Source organism: Lissotriton vulgaris, chromosome 4_1, assembly GCF_964263255.1.
Source record: "Lissotriton vulgaris chromosome 4_1, aLisVul1.2, whole genome shotgun sequence".
Classification (NCBI taxonomy): Eukaryota; Metazoa; Chordata; class Amphibia; order Caudata; family Salamandridae; genus Lissotriton; species Lissotriton vulgaris.
In genome coordinates, this window is record NC_141691.1 from 1,656,809,658 (window position 1) to 1,656,824,244 (window position 14,587).

A 14,587-nucleotide genomic window follows, 5' to 3' on the forward strand; every position below is an offset into this window, starting at 1 on the left:
GACCAAGTAAGACTGTTTTGTTTGCTTTAGCCCTTTGTGTACCCCCAGGAGCCCAAGCACCTTGCTATATTTCCCATAATGTCAAAAAAAGGTTCAGTACCACAAGTTAACAACATGAAGAACTATTTGGTGCAAACAGTGGAAAAAATTAACTCACAAAGGAGAGAATCTTTGGGACTTAGTCAGTCACCTGACTTACACTGCTTGTCCCCCTCTTTAACCCCTTCACCTGAGGATTCAGTGTCCTTGCAGACTTTCCCTGATGCTTGTTTTAACTGCCCTACAACACAGGAATCCGGCCCTTTGATTGGCAATGTACCATCTGGATCTGGTTCTGAGGTTCTTATAGTGGACCTTGGAAATAAATCGGACAGTGATGAGGACCAGGAAATTCTTGCATCCCCTACAGATGAAGATACTTCAATCACTGAACTACCTTCCCGCCCGGATTCTGGGAAAACTAAAAACCCGCCTAGGCGGGGGGGACTAAGATCTGGGACTAGGAGGAAGAGGGCAAACACCCCAAAAGCTCCTCTTAAGGAAGCGGGAGGGGGAAGAGCCAAGCCTATCATCAGTCTTGATGAGGATTTATTCGACAGACTTGCTGAGTTAATAGACATGAAAATTAAATCCATTGTTAAGCCTTTGCTCTCTAAGATTGACAAACTTCAATCTGAAGTTAAAAAATTGGGAGGGCAGATGAGCAAACTAACTGAGGGTGTTGACAGTGTCATGACAACAGTGTCAAACATGGGTAATAACAGCAGGCAGGATGACGATCAAGAGGGGGAGAACACAGTTGCTGCCCCAAATAATCCACCACCCCAGCTTCCTAACCAAACAACTAGCGGTTCTGGTAGTAACAGTGGGGACGGTCCTCTACTGGTTGAGATCCCCCCTGTACATGCTCAGCCAACCGACCCTCTTCAATTTATAGTTGAAGCTTCTCCTGTTGTTCTAGTTCTGGCTAATGTTCCACCATTAGAAGCCGGTATTGAGGAATCTTCTTCCTCCCTGTCTAACAAAGCCCTACAGTGGCTCACAACAAATATGAGATTAGCTCCAGGGGGTGGTCAGCAGTTAGCTCAAGAGATCAAAACCGCTAAGAAGGTTTCATGGCTGGGTAATCGCCCCAAAAAATTCAAGGGGGATTGTGTGGCAGTAAGCTTTACACACACAGGTGTGCTACCTAATATCCTCATTAACTTACTCCCACCACAACGTAGGCAGGGCTCTGTTGTACCATTAACCTTAAAATTCTTTTATGGTGAACAACAGAATGTTACATACCCTAAAACACCAGCCTTTGGTTGGGATTCTAACTCTGATTTACACCACAGATGGGGTTTTGAACATACTCGCAACACTGTGAATCAACCAGTACCCCAAGGGTTTCAGAATCCTTTTGCTCAACCCCTCTTACTGTCCAATCGTTTTGCACCCCTATCCTTTTTGGACCACAATGATTGACTTCAGTCAGAACATTCTGTACAGTCTGGGAATAATGTGCCTGTTTTTAGCTTTCTTACTTGGAATATCGCTGGCATTAAGACAAAAGCAGATAATGTAATATGGTTAAATTTTATATCCAAGTATGACATTATCGCTTTACAGGAAACTTGGGACACTAACAATAGTTTTTCTCTTGATGGCTATAGTTACTTCAGTATTCCTGCTGTGGCTAGCTCAGCAGGAAGAGCGAAGAGGGGCCTGATTAGCCTCTTCAAACTTGACATCAAGGGTTGCCTCAAGTTACTTGACTCAGGATCTGTGCATTGTCTTATTGTTGAACTGTCTCGAGCTGATTCTCCTAATATTTTGTTTATTAATTTTTATAATTCCAATGCTGCCGATTGCACGTCATATAGTCTCGGTAGATTGGATGATTTTCTGTCAGTCTACAGTGAAGGTGTTAATGCATTTGAAATCATCTTCTTTGGGGATTTTAATATACATCCTTGTCTACTTTCGTGTGTTTGCGATGACGCAGATTCCCCCCCAAACAGTGCAATGGTCCATCTGGAGCACAACAAACAGGGGGATTGTCTTGAAAACTTTCTCGCTAGATGGAACCTATACGAATCTAGTTGTGGGGAGGGGGGGGGGGGCAGGGCCCCTACTTTTAAGGGCTCAGACAATGGCTTTATCATTGATTATATTTTTATTTCTGCATGTTTTTTATCTAAGGTTTTAATGTATAGAACTGTGGTATCCGCCTTTAGCGACCATAACCCAGTTTCTTTGGACCTAGTAGAGGGTGAACTTTTAGGACGTAACCATGGTCCAATATATATAGATGGACCACTTAAAGTTAAGGACCAAAGACGTAGACTGAAATGCGACAGTATAATACCAGAACCCTTCATTCAAGAAATTCTGTTAGAGGCAGAGGAAGAGGTTGGAGTGTGCCTATCTAATGAAGCTAACGATGGGGATGTGATCCTCGCATTTAGCAGTATATGCTGTAAGATAAACGGTAGGCTCTCTGTGATCAGCAAACCCAAAATAAAACCTCTTAAAAGATGGTTTGATCACAGTTGCTCCCTAGCACATTCTGCGCTGCTTGATGCTCTTAAAACCGATCCAAAAGACCGTGACCTTATCAGGACCAGCAGGGCTTTATATAAAAAAGCCATTGCAGTTAGAAAGAAACAGCTTAAAGATGAAGCGTGGGCACAACTCACAGATCCAGCCATAATAAAAAACAGTGGTGAGTTCTGGAGGATTGTTAACCAACCCCTTCTTACAGGCGAGGATAACTCTCCCCTAGAAACCAATATCCCAGATGAGGATTGGATTAAACACTTCAGAGACATATACTCAGACCATCTTCATGTCGAGAATTGTGCACAGGAAGTGTCTACTACTATACCAGGAAATCACTTGCACTTTGAAGTTGAGGAAGTTTTAGTTGCTATTGATCGCACTTTGACCAAAAAGGCACCGGGACCAGATGGTGTTCCTGCTGACGCCTTTAAATGCTTCCCTAACTTCTGGTCAAGACTGCTTTGCAGGGTTTTCAATGCCTTAAATCGTGACAATATTCCTGAGTCATGGAAAACATCAACAATTATTCCTGTTTTCAAAAAAGGTAATAGGCAGGACCCCGCATGCTACAGGCCCATCTCATTGATAGACTCCTCAGTTAAGATTCTAGGGAGAGTCCTATTAGCGAAATTGAATGAATGGGCTTCTGAGAATAATATCTTGAGCAATGTGCAATATGGGTTTAGACCCAAGAGAAGTACCCTGGACCAGTGTCTCAACCTCCATCTATTGATTGAGAAATATACCAGAGCCAAGGATGGGTCCATGTACCTAGGGTTCATGGACCTCTCCTCTGCATTCGATATGGTTAATAGATCTAAGCTCTGGGGTAAACTAGTTGACATGGGCCTGGACAGATCCATAGTCAATCTATTGTCTGACCTCCACTCTGGCCTTTCTGCTAAAATTAGAGTCTCCACTAACGGAAGGTGCACTGATGTGTTTGCATCTGAAAGGGGAGTCCGACAGGGATGTATATTGGCACCACTACTGTTCACGCTGTATGTGAACGCTCTAGAGCCCGCCCTAAGGGGCGTTACAAGCGACATTCCACGTGCAGGGGAACAGGGCATACCAGTTCTTCTGTACGCGGATGACGCGGTTCTCCTTGCCCGAACAGGGGTGGGGCTTCAACGGCTCTTGGACGCTTTTGAATCCTTTATGGGTTCCTTAGACCTGAAAATAAATGCGAAAAAATCGCAGGTTATGCTCATGGGTCGGGCCTCAAGGAAATCTCTCCACAAAACCTTTTTCTGTGGCCAGGAAAAACTTGTTCGTGTCACCTCTTTCCCCTACCTGGGGATCACCTTTGATGAGAAAGGTAGTTGGGGTCCCCATGTAAAAAGCAGAGTAGCCACGCTGGCCAGAACTTCCGCTGCCCTCCATGGGTTTTCAAAAAAACTGGGGGGTAGGCCATTCGCAGCTATCAGTAAAATATATAAAGCTAAATGCATCTCAGTAGCTTCATATGGTGGCTCACTGTGGGGTTATAAAAGAGTTGATCCCATCCAGACTGCGGAAAACAAATTTTTTAGATCTGTTTTGGGTGTTCCGCAGTCAACCCCGTCCTATACTGTCCATCAGGAATTAGGGGAAGGCTACATCGCTGATTTGATTAAAACAGCACCATTAATCGCCTGGCTCAAGATGTGGCTTAATTCCGAAATTCCCCTAAATCATACTATAATAAGGGACTGTCTGACTCTAGACAATGTACATAGGATTGGATGGTTGATGTACATTAAGGATAGCTTTTCTAGGTTGGGGAGGCCTGAACTATACTCGGTCATTGACTCTATAACATCCAATGACGTCGTTTATACCAAGGTGGCTATGAAGGAGCTCCTTTCTTTGGAGAGGGAAGAAACTGAGCTAAAGAAACCCTGTGTTAGGGCCAGTCTTTTGCTGGCTATACCTAGTGGTCCTGACAACTACCTCAACGTGGTGACTCATCCCTACCACAGGTTCATTTTAACCCGTTTTCGACTTAATTTGATTCATTTTAACCTGGGTTCTTTTCCTGTGTGGAGCACCCCTGAAAAGGCCCCGCCCTGTTCTTGTGATCTCTTTTCGGAGCAGAGTACAATGCATTTTATAATGTTCTGCAGTTATTATAACGATGCCCGGAAGTTGTTTCTTGTTCCTATACTCAAGGAAGCAGGATTTATCTTAGTCAGACCTGCTCTTAGTTACTTACAAATGTTGCAAACTCCCAGGATCATGTTTTATGTGGCAAGTTTCCTGGTGAGAGCTATAAGAAGCAGGAACATCAGACTTAAAAATGCGCCTACCTCCTCTTGTAGCCCAGACTCGTTTATTAACTAGTCTGGCTCCTGGTAATTTTTGGTCAAGAATTCTAGATTAAAGTGTATCAGGGCTTGTAGTTACCTTACTTTAATATCTATGTGGGGACCCACCTATGGAAAAATTGCACTTTTTTCTGCACTTTAGCACTTTGCACTTTAGTACCTCGTACTAATATTTTATCAAAGAAATTTAACATGGCGTACAATGATTTTAACTAAAATGTTCCTTTTTAAATGTTTTTAACTGTTTTTAATTGTTTTTACTCATGGTATTTGTTGTTTGTGATTTCATGCCATTGTCTTTGTATGATATTAAGTTATCGCAATAAAGAATTTTGACTGACTGACTGACTGACGAATACATGATTTCTTCAGAACTCCAGAAAAAAGTTAACCTCTTGAATTTGTGGGACACAGAAAATATTTATGTTTAAGCCAGCAACTGAGTGGAAAGCAAGAACATCAACACTCCAGGCTCTGAATCGTATAGGCTGCTATCTTTCTCTAGGAGTTGGAGCACAAGAAGAAACTCAGCTGGTGGAGGCCCTTATCCTGTAAAGGCATAGCTAAGTTCATTAAGTTTAGCTAAGCTCATTTCACTAAAGAGCATAGCTCCCAACTTTGACATATAGAGGCGCTACTTTTTGTAAGGTTTCGCTCTAATGTTTAGGTGGGTTCGGTCTATGGGAGCTCCTCATAAAAAGATGACCGCGGCATGGACATGCTAACCATCTTGGCAACACAGGTCATTGTCCTGGTTTTAACATGGATTTCTGTAGTAGAGTTGAATTTGATGCTGCTATTTGGGGGGGGGATTAAGGGTTTATACATGATATACGGTCGTGCTCTAGCGTTTTCGTGGGATCAGTCTAGAAGAGCTCCTTATAAAAAGATGCCTGATGTGAACCAAAGGCAAGCTTGTCAGTACCCGTCTGCAGCCAGCGCCAGCCATTATATCAGTTTAAATAGGGAAGACAGGCCACAATTAGCTGATATAGCTGCTCAACTGCAAGTTCTACAGAACACAAATCTGTGTGACTGTAAGTTAACATTAATGGACTGCTTAGTCCCAGTCACCTGTGTAAGTTGCAAGCTCCATTGCACTTTCAGAATACTGGCAGAAGGAAAAGAAGAACAAGGTGAAAGGTTTGACTAATTTAAATGCAGCTTTAATTAATATTCGTTCACTTCATAAACATGTGCATCATATTTATAATCTACTAGAGGAAGTTAGATCTTCTTTTCATGCCTGAAACAAGGATAAGCGAAGACTCTTGTCCTGATTTATAACTGGTACTACCGGAAACGTATGCATGCACTCACATGAACAGGATAGGCAAGCGAGATGGGACTTGGCTATAGCATTTAAGAACCACCTCAAATGCTCCACATTACAGTTGGAATATTTGAAGGATGTGGAAACCTTAGGCTTCTGTATCGCCTCCTCTGCACAGCACTAATTTTCAGGGATTCTATTCTATCAACTTCCAGGTTATGAAGGGGATTTTATTAAATCACTAGACCAGATTCTAGTGCCAAGGATGGGTATCTATGCCAACTTCATGGCATTAGGAGACTTTGATCTGCATGTGGATAACACTGAAGACATGGTGGCCAAGCCATTTACAGAAACACTAGCAGCAATGAATATCTCAGATACGTTCCAGACCCACTAACAGGGCAGGGCCTACCACTGATATGGTACTTTCTAACATTCCCAACGGGTAGGAAGCTACCAAGAAAGTAGTTTGGCCTGACCATTTTATATAATTCTTCTCTTAGCCCTCCTTAATGCAGAAATATGCTAAATTAGATATATATTGCATGGTCCAGTCTGTGCCAGGAATAAAGTAGCAATTCTATGACTACAGGAAGCTCTAACCTCTGCTAGGCCAGTTTCAACTGGTAAGGTCTTACAAGACAACATCACTGTGGACAAGTGGTTGGTAGCTGCAGCAGATAAGGTGGCCCCTGGAAAAATGCTGACAAAAAAAATCGACCCCCTTCCAGCCACCTGGTCCTCCCATAAGCTGGCCTAGGAAAATAAATCTTGTAAAAGATTAGAAAGAAATTGAAGGCGGCACTATCTGAAGGAGGATAAATTATCTTATAAATAGGCGCTGAATTTATATCATAAAAATCTAAAACTTGCTTGTAGCAACTTTTTCCTAAAATGATTAATGATGCAAAAAACAGGCCTAAAGAAAATTTTCAAATCAGCTCAGACTTCGCTGATCCTAATGTATTTGCCCCGCCTTGCGAAGCCAATCCTCAAACACTCGTCCCCTCAGATTCTGGAGCATCTTATTTCCCCTTACGTTCCAGCACGCTCTCTGAGGTCTTCTGGTCTTCACCTAGCCACAGTGCCACGTTTTAAGAGATCCAGGACTGGCGGCCGCTCTTTTAGAGTTCTTGCCGCCAAGCTATGGAATTCCCTTCCTGCCCACATACGTGCTATGGATGGGCTCTTTTCTTTCAGGAAGGCCGTTAAAACTTTCCTTTTCCCCCAGCTCCTTAGTGCTGTTGTGTTTTGGTTCTGTTAGAATACTTGTCCGGTTTTTCTGTTCTGTTAAGCGCCAGGACGCCCCTTTGCTGGGGCATCTGTGCGCTCAATAAATCCGGATAACATAACATAACATAACAATGGAAATGTATATATTAGGCTGAGTAATTTTTTTGAAGACAAAATTGTAAGGATTCAGTCAGACCTATTGAGATTAAAAGCAGTGGATTATATTGAATCAGCCTACTGCCTGGTGGTGCCGCCCTCGGGCAGCAAGCTTCTGAACCTTCTATACCCCTTTGGAGGAAAAGTTGAGAGACTGTTTCTGAAACTGTAAATCCAACTCTCCTCTGGGCCCACACCCTTTCCACATATGGAGGCAGATTGCAGATTCTACCTGCCATGTCTACCTTGAGTTGTTCTCTACAGTCAGTGATTGTGCCTGAATAATGGAAAAGGGCAAATGTCACCCCCCTCCTAAAAATAACGAATGTTGATACAGAGGATCTCTTAAATTTTCGACCGATTTCCCTTTTACCAGCTGCCTCAAAAATCCTTGAACAAATGGGTATTACTCAGCTTTCAGAGTTCTTCGAAGACTTTTATTCTACTACATCCATCCCAATCCGGTTTTAGAGCCTCCCAGAGCACAGAAACAGCCCTATTGGAATTATCAGAATCAATAAAGTGGAATCTTGAACTTGGCCACGATGTCACTCTCAATCTGTTATATCTCTCAGTGGCTTTTTATACTGTCTATATGAGATTTTGCTACAACGTCTTGCTTCCATTGGGGTGAATTACTCAGCTCTGATGTGGTTCATCTCTTCTCTGGACCTTAGAGAGCAGGCAGTTTGGATGAAGCCCCACTACCCTGATGTAAACACATTAAAATGTGGAGTGCCGCAGGGATTAGCACTGAGGTCCACCCTTTTAATATCTTTATGATTCCTCAGACGTTCTTGGTGCAATCATAATTGTTTCATACACGGATGACACTCAGCTATTGATGTCTTACAACGGCAATTTGGTTGAAGCCAAGAGACCTTCCCATTATGCACAAAGGTAGCAATGAGATGACTGAGAGACATCAATCATCAATTTAATCCAGACAAGGAATAAATTCTGTAGTTTCGTTCAGACCCACTACCAGAATGGACAGTGTTGGCCGAGACTGTTCACCCCCTCTCCTACTGAAGTGGCCAGGAACTTGGAAGTGCTGATTCGATGATCATCTTTCCCTGAAAGACCAGATTACTTCTGAGGTGACATCTTGCTTCTGTTTCTGGATTCTAGAAACATTTTTAATGTTTCTATATTTTCTGCCGTGGGATACTCTGAAAATAGTAGTCCACGTGCAGATTCTCTCCAGGTTACACTATTCTAACGCTCTCTACTTGGATCCAGCTGCTGCAGGTAAGAGCGGTGGGGATTTCGAGTGACCACCATGAGGGAAAATTGAATAAATAATTAATTTCCCTTAATGGTCCTCACTCGACATGCCCCCCCCACCCTGCCCCAACACTCTTATTTGCGGTGGCTGCGGCTGTTTGGGTCTATCAGAGTATCTTATGCATCGGCTCCAAATGGTACAGAATACCGTAGTCCACATCTTGTACAAGCTCAAAAGATGGACTTCTGTGTCTCGCTTCCCAAAGCAGCTGAACTGGTTGCCAGTGAACAAAAGAATCACATTTAAAGCCTTGACATTTGTTTATTAAGCTTTTCATGGAAGAGGATCTAAATCTCTTAATGCTAGGATTTGAGAATATTGTGATTAAAGGGCCTTGTGTTCGAGGGATGCACGGTTACTAGTGGTTAAGCTTCTAGAAAAACACAGGGCGGCTCCTCCTTTTCGGTGCGAGTCGCTTTGATTTGCAATCAGCTCCCTCTTCATTTATGAAATATGTCAGATGAGACTTCCTTTTGGAAATTGTTAGAAACCCACACTAGACTAGTTGCCTCAGCGCCGGGTCACGCCTGAGCCACGCGCTTTAAAAATCCAGTCATTCATTCATTCATGAGAAACTATGCATAGATTACTTACCGGTAATCTTCATTAATCTGATACTTTTTCATAATACAGTACTTACTCTTTGAGGGTTAATCAGTGATATCCCTATAAATCACTACCTCGCAAAGTTATTCTCTGTGTCTATGATAATAGACCGCCACTCCCTATCAAGCCACTCCCCTTAGTACAGCCTGATATACCAAACCCATTTTCTAGCAAGTTGATGAAGGCATTCAGGAAGGGAACATAATCCTGGTTTGAGAATCCTTCCTGTTTAGTCACAGGATAAACCAGAAGTGAAATGCAACAAACTCACAGTCTTAGAAGAGTTTGTAATAAATGTTACAATAGTTCAAAGTTAATTTTCAACCACAACCCACATTTCAGAAACACTTCTCTGGATTTCGAATAGTCTTCAATGCATTCCAAGGAAGCAACTACTATTTATGAACAGGAAATCCAACAGTAATATAGAAGGATCTTGACTGCAGCAACATTGTATCATGACTGACTAGCAAAGACGCTGTGAGCCACCAAAGAAGTTATACCGAAATATCCAATATAGTAGCTGAGTCTCCAGACTACGTGGGAGTTCATGACTTGCTATCAGTGCTTAATTTGTAAAATATTAAGTGCAGGTGCTCTAATTTTTTTAGGAGGACACGCCCACTTCCCCAGCCCGCCCACTTCGTCCTGTGGCCCCACCCACTTTCTTTAATGACCCCACCCACATCCACAAGCATCAACACGTCAGAGTCGCTTCCTCACTCCTTGAGTTCCACTACTAATTATTTCTTCTTGCGAGCGTCTACTTACTGCTGATAGGATGTTAGGGAGGGCTGGGGAGGAGCCGGTGAGTCAGTCTCCTTCCTGGACTCTTCCCCAGCCCCTCACAAAGTCCAACCAACTGTGAGCAAAATGAAAAAAGTGCTGGTCTGTCCTGCTCCAAACCATTGAAACCAATGGCTTCGAGTTGCCCATGCCCAGGGCCACAAACATATCGCCCAAGTGCCGATCAAACCACTGGCACTAACGAGAGACCATACCTCTTCAATGATGCCAGCACTCACACTTCTGCCTCAGGGGCGAGTGGAAATCTCGCTCTGCACAGGTGCAGTTGCATGCACTGTTACAACAAAAAAAAACACACATCTTGCGCCTGATGAGCCACCAGTCCTTTAACTGGGCTGCTTGTGAGTTTTATCCTTCTCCTCTTTCTCTCCTGTGTGGCAGGGCACTGCCCCTTTTGCCCACATGCACCAACCGCCCCTGGCATAAGTTAGCATAGAAAATGGGTCCCACTCCCCTGGCTAGAGGTGAATTTACAAATATAACTCTGAACACTGGTACACAGCTGATAGCAGAAAAACAAGACTACCTGAATGTGAATTTTGCCTCGAGTGGCACATTCAGGTATTCTTGTTTCTCTGCCATCAGCCGTTTACCAGTGCTCGGAGCTATATTTATCTAAAGCATTCACATGGCTCAATATGCTAAATAAATAATATTTTATAGTGTGGGGCCCACGGCTGCAGCTCTTCCTCCGCTGCTGCTGGCTTTTAACTTTAAAAAAGATTTATTTTGCTGCAAAAGTAAAAAGCCAGCCGCTACGGAGGAAGAGCTGCAGCCGTGGGCCCCACACTATAAAATATTATTTAGCATATTGAGCCATGTGAATGTTTTAGATAAATATAGACCATAATGATTAGAATCACGATTCAAAGTGAAAATAATCACTGACACTTACCAGGACGGACAGACAGCCTTCATTAATCCTAGAGGAGACATGCTGCGCAACACGCTGCTTTCTTCGGTCGTCGGCTGATGAGAAGCCCTGCAGCTGCGCAGTTCAAGGCGGGCCGCGTTAAAAAAACAATGCTTATTGGTCCGAATGTGGGGTGGGCACACACTTGAAGATTCGTCAAGGAGGGATGGGGCGGGCTAATAATATATTTTGCAATCGTTCATTGGTAGCTCATGAGCGATTGCAAAATGTGGTGTGACAGTGATCTACGCCGAGGCAGGGACCCAGGAAGTTTCATTTTCGGCGGTAATATGTGGCATGTAAAAAAGCGGGCGCCAAGCAGCTGCATCCAATTTGAAATTATTTTACCAGCACGTATTCACTGGCAATATCAGCTCTTCACGGGGGAGGCTCGGACCCTACTCGGAGTAGTTTTGTGAGCAGCTCGAAGCCAATGTATACCCATATTGTGTGTTGATTAGAGGCAAGAGTGTAGACCCGGCCCTGGGAAAAAAGTGGCGGTGCTAAGCACCGGCAAGCACCGGCTCAAATTAAGCACTGCTTGCTATGAAATGTAGTTCGCTCTCGGGCGCTGATGATTAGTACATTCTTCAGGCATATGAAGCCTCAGCCCAGAAAGTGCTGGCACTCTTCAAAGGTAAGCAGACTTTCCTTAGTTGTAAATCAGCATGAGCAGGTTTGGAGTATCTCTACTCCGCACTTGCTAAGTACGAAGCAGTAAGCACTACCACCAGCCCTGCTTCCTGACAGAGTTGGCAATATAGAACCATGTCACACAACTTAACCTCTTGTGTATTTTTATATCACATTTATTTCATTCTGGGGCTGGTTAGCTTGAAAGAGCTTTTTTCTTCAAAGCACAGCTAACAAAGTTCTCCGATTGGAATAACAATTTTAGGTTCATCCTTTATAATTAAAATGTTGATAAAACAATGGCCACTGGAAAGGGCCAGAGTGGGAGTAAAGGTGTTTTAATAAAGCCCCCAGGTTGCCAATTGGTGTGGGCTATTAGGGACCTTTATTATCCTCCTCACATAGGCCCAGATGTAGGTAATAGGAAATTACTGAATGGTATATACCGAATTTTACCGATTCGGTATTTACTATTCAGTAATTGCTATGTAGGTAAAATATTCGGTAAAAATACTGAATCGGTAAGATTCGGTAATTACCGATTCAGTAATGACCGAATCTGTATTTGCCAATGATTCCTATGGGCCTTGAAGCCCATAGGATTCCATAGCAAATACCGATTCGGTAATTACCGAATCTGTAAATTTACCGATTTTACAAGGGGGACAGGGTGTCACTTTGACACCCTGTTTCACCCCTATTTCTGGCTTGTGTGCCATGTGACACACATACATGCCCTTAGGGCATGTCTGTGTGCCACATGGCACAGGTGTACATGCACAGATGTGCATGTACACTGGAATTCGTTATTTTCCATGGAATAGTATTCCATGGTAACTAACGATTAGGTAAGGGCCTGTGGCACTGATTACAGTGCCACCTACATATAGATTTACAGAATCGGTATATTTACCGATTCGGTATTTTACCGATTCTGTAAATTTACCGAATCGGTAAATATACCGATTCTGTAAATATGAGGCCCCATACATGTCAAATCCCAAATACCGGTCGGTAACGGCCTTAATCGGCCGTTACCGACCGGTATTTGGCGACCTACATCTGGCCCCTAGAGAGCAAGGTGTTTATTATGGTAGAGCCTGGCAGCGTACACCTGTAGCAGCGTTGTGTTAACAATTGAGAACTAAGACAGAAATAAGCTGCTGTCTCAGCACAAAGTCCCAAAAATAAAGGTATAAGCTGTTCTGCACGTCCATGGCTCCCAACATTTGGTGGACCGTGGACAACAGAGACAGGTGGAACCTGCCCCTTTTCTTTTTGTTTTAATCCTCGTTGCCATTGAGCATGGCAAGAAACGACTCAGCTCTTGGATAAAGCAGGATAGTAAGAAGAATGTTACCCTTACTAATTCCTTAGAAGGAAGGATGAAAGGATACTGATTATATCAGAAATATCTGCACACACTTATTATAACTTGTCTTCCACTTGAGTGGTCTAACTACTAAAACACCTACCAAGAACCCCCTTCTTCTCTGCTCCAGAAAGCAAGAAACTAAAACGAAGTCCTAACATATAGAGCAGAGTCAATACTTCCTGTGCTTCGTACCTGCTCCTGAGCAGAAAGGGTTTTCTGTCTTTCGTCCTGAACCATCCTCTTCAGTTGAGACAAAACCAGTTCAAGGTGTCTTGCTTTTTCTTTACTCGATACTAGATCTGTGATCCGTCTTGAGGTATTGTTGGTTTCTGCCTCTCTCAGTTGTCGCTCCTGCAACCAAACATTTCAAATGTAAATTTTTTGTGCAAGGCATTGGTGCAGGCCAATTAGCAACAACCATTGAAAAATCTCAAGAATATAAACACAGGAGGATAAAATAAATCGACCAAAACCAGATATACTTAGCTAAAAACCAATTATTGTGTGCCTCGCAAATATGAAACGCATTGCCAGCTTCTACGCACATATTCAAAAAAATGCACAATGAATAGTGAAGAGAGTGAAGCCTGTAAAAACGGTTATCAGGGGAACAGTGTACCAAGATCGATAAGGCACCTATCTTGTGGTGCATGATCAGGATAGATATAATACTTTAATGGATACTCCTGCCCTTACTATTAGATTACCAGTTAGCCAATATTTCTAACACAGTGCAGGTAATCAGCCTAGCAGCAGAGTACCACAGTTTATGAAGCCAGCCAATACATACTTGGGTAGCACAGCAAAGTCACTTTAACAGAGTTTCCACAACTGAAGAATAGTTTATGAATGACATATGTGCTGAAGTATATGAACCTGGTGGAGAGATCACTGACACTATGGGGCCCATTAGGATGACGGGCGGCCTGTCGTGTCTAGGGTCCGCCCACCATAAGGGCGGGGGTCCCGTTGGGGGAATTAGGAAGCGCCCGCCACAGTGGCGGGCGCATCCTGTATCTTCAGCATTACGGCGGGTGGTGCTGAATGCACCCCCTGCCGCAATGCTGAAGATACATGCAATGCATTACAAAGCACAACGTGACAGGCACCGCGCGGTGCCTGTCACGTTGCACTTTGTAATGCTGGGGGGTACCATAGTGTACCGTGGGGGGTGTACCATGTGCACCCCCCCACGCCACCGGAGTCCCTGGGGGCCTGCAACGGGCTCCCGCAGGGTGTCTCTGCATGCCTTTCTATGGCGGCATCGCCGCCACGGAAAGGCATCTAACTAAGCCCATGCTAATAAGGCTGACGGTGTCTCATAGACACCGTCACCATATTACACCTTTTCCGCCCCGGCAGCAAGGCGACAGGGGCGGAAAAGCGGCAGACGGTCTTTCCGTCCGCCGCGGTCCCCCCCGCCATCCTAATATGGCAGGGGGAA

At 43.8% G+C, this 14,587-nt stretch overlaps 1 protein-coding gene across 1 annotated transcript in view; it reads right to left on the reverse strand.

Annotated features, from left to right (window-relative positions):
* Positions 1–14,587, reverse strand: part of LOC147724364 (uncharacterized) — a 350,577-nt gene that overhangs the window by 102,602 nt on the left and 233,388 nt on the right. The window contains exon 9 of the mRNA XM_086965924.1: positions 13,336–13,494. Coding sequence (XP_086822050.1) covers positions 13,336–13,494 — 159 coding nt within the window. The remainder of the gene's footprint in view (positions 1–13,335; positions 13,495–14,587) is intronic.